Source organism: Zingiber officinale, chromosome 5B (assembly GCF_018446385.1).
Source record: "Zingiber officinale cultivar Zhangliang chromosome 5B, Zo_v1.1, whole genome shotgun sequence".
NCBI lineage: Eukaryota > Viridiplantae > Streptophyta > Magnoliopsida > Zingiberales > Zingiberaceae > Zingiber > Zingiber officinale.
The window spans coordinates 101,062,924-101,070,883 of NC_055995.1; the positions used below are offsets into that span (position 1 = coordinate 101,062,924).

Sequence of the window (7,960 nt, forward strand, 5' to 3'; positions counted from 1 at the left end):
ACCAATCCCAAATTACATTATGGGCTCCTTCTTATTATGAGTGTGTTAGTCTCCCTGTGTTTAAGATTACGAATGTCCACTAATTAAGTAAGTTACTGACAACTCACTTAATTAATATCTAACTCCAAGAGTAGTACCACTCAACTTCATTGTCATGTTGAACTAAGTCCACCTGCAAGGTTTAACATGACAATCCTTATGAGCTCCTCTTAGGGACATTCTCAACCTAGATAACTAGGACATAGATTCCTTCTATAATCAACAACACACACTATAAGTAATTGTTAGGACCAAAAGTAGCTAGAGGGGGGGGTGAATAGCTCGTCGCGTTCGCTCGGTGATCGGCGTTGCTTGTTCCTTCAAAGATGTGCAGCTGAAATACAAAGAAACAATCACACAACGCTAACACGGTTGGTTTACTTGGTATCCACCTCACAAGAGGTGACTAATCCAAGGATCCACACCAACACACACACCCTCCACTAATAAAACTCTCCTTTATGGTAACTACCAAGGGCGGAGAAGCCCTACAAGACTCAATACAAGAAGAGAGGGAAAGGATACAAGAAATACAAGCTTACAAGCTTACAATGAGTATAAACCCTAACCCTAGCTTCTCTTCTTGGCTTTGATCCGCCTCTTGACTTGGAGAACTTCCAAGATCCTTCAAGAACTGGTGATCTGAGCTTTGTGAGTGCTGTGGAGGAGCTGGCGAGAGATCTGAAGTGAATCGGTGACGAGATGCCGAAGGAATCGTGCGCCTGTGGCCTTTATCGGCGCCAACGGTCGGATCCCGATCGATTCGAATGTTCCCAATCGATCGGGGAGGCTTTGGATCGATCCACGGATCGATCCAGAGCGCCTCTGTGCTCTGGGAAAAACGCCTGGATCGATCCATGGATCGATCCAGCGCTTATCTCGCGAAGCAGCCGCGTCCCAATCGATCCACTGATCGATTGGGACATCTGGATCGATCCACGGATCGATCTAGAGGCTCTCTGTTCGCTAGGAAAGGCTTGGATCGATCCACTGATCGATCCAGTACTTGGTTTTTACCCAAAACCAAGTCCCAAGCCTACCAAAACAACACCCGGTCAACCTTGACCTGTTGGTACACCATGCCTAGCATTTGGTTACTCCTTTGACCTGCTAGGACTTCCCACCAAGTGTCTGGTCAATCCCTTTGACCCACCTGGACTTTTATATTCATGCCAAGTATCTGGTCACTTCTTTGACCTACTTGGACTTCCCAACACCAGATGTCCGATCATCCTTGATCCATCTAGATTTTTCCTTGCCTGGCTTCACTCACCAGGACTTTCACCTAGCTTCACTCACTAGGACTTTCCATCTGCCTAGCTTCACTCACTAGGGCTTTCACCTGGCTTCACTCACCAGGACTTTCACCTAGCTTCACTCACTAGGACTTTCCTTCTGCCTGGCTTCACTCACCAGGACTTCCATTCTACCTAACATCCCAGTTAGGACTTCCCAGTCAAGTATCCGGTCAACCTTGACCTACTTGACTCTTCTTCAATCAATTTCTTATTATCAAACATCTAAACTCAAACCAAGACTCAGCTTGGTCAACCTGGTCAACCTTGACCTGAGGGATGTTGCACCAACAGTAATATCATTTCCCAACTTATCGGGCATATTGATTTATCGAGCTAAACCTCGCCCTTTGATAAGTCAAAGAAATAAATATTAAATATATGTGCTTGTTATTATATTAGGATTAAGAGCACACACTTCCATAATAACTAAGGTCTAGTTCTTTTATTAAGTCAGTACAAAAAGAACTTACCTAAATGGTCCTACTGAATACACTTAGAGTGTATCAGTGTAATTTATTAATCAAGATAAACTAATATTTAATTACAATATGACTATTCTGATGGTTTGTTCCTTTCCATATTAGTCGTGAGCAATTATTTATAATTTATAAAAAACCAACAACATGATCTTCTGAGTGTGACACCACACTTCATGTTATCTACTATATAAATTAATTGAACAATTACATTTAATAAATAAATGCAGATATTGACCAATGTGATTCTTTTATTTCAAAATAAATGTTTACAAAATCTAGGCTTTTAGTATACACTCCAACACCTCCATCGTCACATTCCGGATCAGGTAATTGTGTTTCCCACAGACGACGCCAAATTTGATCCCGTCCGGAAGTTGAGTCGGACAGAGGCGGGCAGTGCTGGAGTCGGTGTTGACGGAAAGTCGTTGCGGAGCCGGGTCGATCTAACACCCTCCGAAAGGGCTCACACGGGAGGATGACGGGGGGTGATGACGAAGACGATGAAGCAAGGGCTCTATGCACATTCAGACAAGCCCACGAGTCGTTAGAGACCAGAAACCAAGGGAAAAGTCCCCGGGTCAGGCCCTTCGACGCTCAAGTCAGGTACTTTTTTCCCAGAAACACAGAGAAAGGACGAAAAGTAAAAGATGAGTATGAAACGACGAGTGAGCGTACCTGCGTAAGGACGAAGCCTCCCTTTTTATAATGCTGTAGATGCTTCTGGAGTCTAGCGAGTGTTAGGGAATGTCGGGTGTCAGGCTTTGTCTGACGGTGATTGACACGGGGCATCCTCTGATAGGTCGAAGGAGGAATCTGGAGGTTACGAGCCCTAGACCGTTAGTATATTCCCTGACACGCTGTGATTATTCTCTAACGGGTGGTTACGATTCCCTAGCTTGCTTGTCGGGTAGTGTATGCTCGCCTCGACCTATTAACCCTAGACTGAGTCTTTGCACCTGCCAACCCCGACCTGTAGCTAACTTGTACTTGTCGTATCACGAATCCAGATCCGTCTTACTTTGTATAGTGACCCGTACGCCTTAGTCTGGTTCCGGTTATCCTGCCTTCAGACTGCGCACCTCAGTTCGATTCCACTTATCTGGATTCCCGACCTGTATGTCCCAATCTGCTTCGGCTTATCCTGAGTCCCGACCTGTATGCCTCAGTTTGCTTCCGCTTACCCTGATCCCCGACCTGTATGTCTCAGTCTGTGTTTCCTGACCTGTGATCTTGGCTTGTATTCCTAGGTTTGTATATTCCGGCTTATGCACTTTGATCCATATGCTTTATACCGTAAGGCTGTAAGTCCTGACCTGTATCCTTGGTTGGCATATCCCGACCTGTACGCTCTACTCCAGGTATCACAAAGCTATAAATCCTGGCCTGTGATCCTGGCCTATTGTATATCCCGACCTATACGCTTTGGTCCTTGTGTTTCATGTGCCACAAGGCTATAAGTCCTAACATGTATCCTTGGTTAGCATCTACCGATCTGTACGCTTTACCTTCCATGTGTCCTGTGCCGCAAGGCTATAAGTCCTGACTTGTATACTTGGGTGGCACATCCCGACCTGTACGCTTTTTCCTATATTCTGTGCCGCAAGACTATAAGTCCTGACCTGTGTCCTTGGTTAGCACCTCCCGATCTGTACACTTTGTCTTCCATGTGTCATAAGTCCTGACCTGTATCCTTGGGTGGCACATCCCGACCTGTACGCTTTTCCCTGTATCCTGTACCGCAAGGCTATAAGTCCTAACCTGTATCCTTGGTTAGTACCTCCCGATCTGTACGCTTTGCCTTCCATGTGTCATATGTCGCAAGGCTATAAGTCCTGACCTGTATCTTTGGGTGACACATCCCGACCTGTACGCTTTTCCCTGTATTATGTGCCACAAGGTTATAAGTCCTGACCTGTGTCCTTGGTTAGCACCTCCCGATCTGTACGTTTTGTCTTCCATGTGTCATAAGTCCTGACCTGTATCATTGGATGGTACATCTCGACCTGTACGGTTTTCCCTGTATCTTGTATCGCAAGGCTATAAGTCTTGACCTGTGGGCACGGCCCCTAATTGCCACAGAGGCTGGATCCTGCTCAACCTGTAATCTCGACCTTTGACTGTCACGTAGGCTGGAACTTTGACCAATGTCATGCAAGCTTGACTTCTGATCTCTACGGGGGCTGGACTTCTGACCGTCCCATTGGCTTGACTCTTGACTACGATAATTATCCGACCTCCCTTTTATGCACCGTATCAGTGGAGATGAGAGACTATTGAGAAGAGATTCGAGAATCCTGTGAGGCGGCGGATCCGGGTAGGAATAGGGTTTTACACTTTTACGAGAGAGAAAATCGAGAATCCTTGCCATCGTGATTCCAGGCTGGGCGAGGCAGCGACAGTGAGGCGCTCGTGAATTACTGTGGCTTGCAACGAGGAGCAAGGCGTAGGGGAAAAAGAGTTTTGGGTTTAAGGGTGTTATAATTTTATTTTTTACGACTTACAAATGTCACTATTTTAATCTGTTTTATAATCAAAATTGATTATCATATATTATTTATAATTAATAATCATCAAAGTAATATAAGTTAACACTATTTTATTTTATTTTATTTCAACTTGCTGAACTGCCAAAGTACAATTAAAATTTAACAAAAATAAAGTAATGCTGGAAATGAAAAATGCAACAAGTTTTAAATTCGCGACCACGGGCATGATTAATTAATCTCATGCACGCACGCATGCATGAAATGCATATTTAACCAGCACAAAATCTAAACCTTGGTACAGTCCGTGCTGGCGAAGGATAGCTCCTTGTTGTCCAGATCATATCCCACGTGGAAATTCTGCTGCGCCACGTTCCCGAGTATTTGCAGGCCGACGTCCGCCGTGGTCGCCGTCACCGCGAGGCACAGCACCTGCTCCTCCACCTCGAGGAACATGTTCAGAGGGGTCATCTTAACCGACGCGTCTCCGGCGAACTTGAACGTCAACGTCGGCAGCTTTTCCTGGTCGGACTCTTGGCTCACCTGGAAGCACAACGGGAAAAGTCCCTCCGGATCGTCAACTTGAGAAAGGTCAACGACCTGCGACACTTGCTCCACCAGGCTCGAGACCACGTCTTCGAACAGCAAGGTAAGGGTCGTCCCGGAGTCGATGATGATGTTGCCGTCGCTTAATTGGGAGGAAGACGAAGAGTTGACCGAGACCGAGCCGCCGCCCTCGACGCTGATCTCCTCCAGACTGAGGGCGTAGAAGGATTGTTCGATCGACATAGGAGTGGTGACCTTGGATCTCTCGGCGACCTTGCCGGCGGAGCCGAAGACGAGCTTGCTGCTGGATTTTTCGTCCATGATGGGGACCAAGCAATAGGAGAAGTAGTTGCTGTCGAGGTGCGGGGAGAGTTGGGAGACGAGAGAGACGGCTCCGGCGCCGAGCCCGACGAGGCCGCTGGTGGTATTTCTGAAGGTGCCAGAGCTCTGGGAGTTGCAACCGAAGGCGATCTTGGAAACTTTGGTGGAGCCGAAGGTGAAGGTCTCGGTGGCGAGGACGCCGTCGACGTTGGATCTGTCACCGTAGGCGTAGTGGTACTCGCAGTCGGAATTGTCGTCGCAGCCCTGGGACGGGAGGGCCTCGCAGGCCTGCGACTGGCAGGAGATCGGGCTGAAGGTGGTGGAGTTGCGGGGGTCGAAGAGGGGCTGGACTTGATCGAAGCACTGGGAGCAGGGCTTGCAGTTGGTCCAGATAAGGTCGCTGCCGGTGTCGGCGATGGCCATGATCTTGAACGCCGGCGTCCCGAGTTGGAATTCCATCAGGTACTCGCCTGTGTCGGCCACGACTTTGGAGACGATGTCGTGGGAGGCCGAGGCCGAGAGACGCTGCCCGTGGTAGGCGGAGCGGCGGGCGGCGGCACGGGCGCGGTCGACGCGGGTGGCGGCGGGGTTGTACAACGGCGACTTGGGCGAGTCACGGTGGATCAGCTCGACGCTGAAGCTTCCAGAAGCGGCCGCCGCCGCCGCTGCCGCCATTAGAACCGCTAAGGAGAGCGCAAGAAAGGTCGCCATGATCGGATTAGTATCGAGCTTGTGATGGATGGATCGATCGATCGAGTTGCGATTTTATAGAGAGGAATGGAGCAATGTGAATGGAATTAAAGGGCAGGTTCAGAATACGAATGGATCAATTTGATGATCGATCTTTAATTCTTTACTAATTAAGAATCTGCCTCAGCGAAACGAACTGGCTCCTGAATTCTATCAATTATAGGAAGCGAAATCGTCTTTTTTATCTCAAACCAGAACTCTAAATTACCAATACGTGCAACTATTGAATTACCTTTTTTTCAAACAAATATTTAATATTAATTAGCCATCGCGGGAATATAAATACCTAAATATACTCTCGTAAAAGAATCATTTAATTTTTTATATCAAATATTAAATAATATTTAATTTTTTATTAGTAAAAATTCTAAATTCTTAATAAATTTAATATTAATATATGATGGAATTGCAAGCAGTAAAGAAAAAATTTTCATTTGAATTAATTACAAGTTATTATTTCCTAATACAATTTGTTTTCTTGCATCCTGTTAATTAAAATCCCTGCAGTGTTTTTGGACAGCTAGTGAGAAACCGTGAACATAAAAGTTATTTAATGTAATTAAATTAATAAACAAATATGCATTAGAATGATAATAAATATATAGCTTTTAAATTTAATTTAAAACGAATAAAATTTGCAATTGTAAATTCTACCATAAATTTGTAATTGTCTGAAGTGATTATCTACCATTAGAAAAGGATAAATATGTGTTTTCATTGATTCCGTTTATACTAATAAAGTTTAATTAAAACTTTTCTATGCTAAGGAAACAAACTATATGGAAATTTTAAAACCAATTTCCTAATTATTTTTAAATGGAAAGTTTTTAGTTCAATTTAGTGGGCCTAATTTGTTACTAAACCCAAGAATCTCTACGTCGAGTGACATATTGGCTTCATTGTTCTCGGTAGGATTATAAATGAGTTTGGCCGATTAATCAAACTTTGTGTTATTCAAGTTTATTTGATAAATTAATCAAATTAAGCCTAGCCAAGTCTGAAATAAATCAAGCCTATGAAATCGTTATTTAAACTCAATTTAGATTTTTTTTATAATGAGATTGAACTAAGTTAAGTTTGACTTGAGCTTGATTTATTTACATATTGATCCTGCCCGAAAGTCGATGAGATGGTAAGTTGGGGACGTGGCGCTCCCGTTGATCTCCTGTGGATTCCGCTCCGACCTGCAACATAGATTACGTCAATGTCGAGCCAGGGAAGGGTTCCCGGCATTGGTCCTCCGACGCTCAAGTCAGTCATCGACGACGAAATAAAAGACGGAGCAACAAGAACAATGAACAGTAACAACAATAGTGTATTGCACATACCTCCGCCGATGCTTGGACTCCCCTTTATATAGAGTTCATGTAGCGCGCGTGCACACTTCTCACTTAAAAAACAATGATTTAGGGACGAATGTTTGGGACAAATAATTTTCATCCCAAAATCGCAATAAATTTGGCGACAAAAACAAATTTTGGCCCAAATTAGCAACGCAATCTGCAACAAAAAAATTTCGTTGAAAATTTAGAACGAAAACTATTTTCGTCACAAAATTCGTCCCAGATTTTGGGATATATTCTGAATTCGTCCCAGATTCTGGAACGAATCTAGGATTCGTCCCAAAATTTAGGACGAATCCAGAATTTGTCCCAGATTGATTTTTTTTAAAAAAATTATTTTAAAAAAAATATTAGGGACAAATCCATGGAATCGTCCCCAATTCTGGGACGAATCCTGAATTCATCCCCAATTCTGAGACGAATCCTGGATTCATCCCAAAATTGAAATATTTTAAAAAAATAGAAAAAATAATCAGAAGCTTTAAATATGGATCTAGAGACATTAAAATTTTATGATAAAAGTTTTTATGTGTTCGTATTATTCTCTTGATCGTAAAAGTGTCCGCAACTATAATTTTGACCTAAAATTTTAAGTGTGGTGATTTTTTAACATGAATTTGACGTAATCCGGCTTAAAAAATTACCACACAAAATATATTAGGTTAAAAGTATGGATGAGGATATATTTACGATCGGTACAA

The 7,960-nt window shown here is 43.9% G+C and overlaps 1 protein-coding gene across 1 annotated transcript; it reads right to left on the bottom strand.

Annotated features, from left to right (window-relative positions):
• Window positions 1-4,587: 4,587 nt before the first annotated feature.
• Window positions 4,588-5,877, bottom strand: LOC121986870 (aspartic proteinase CDR1-like). The gene has a single exon (XM_042540800.1). The coding sequence runs from the start codon at window positions 5,875-5,877 to the stop codon at window positions 4,588-4,590; it is 1,290 nt and encodes a 429-aa protein (XP_042396734.1).
• Between the last annotated feature and the right edge of the window lie 2,083 nt (window positions 5,878-7,960).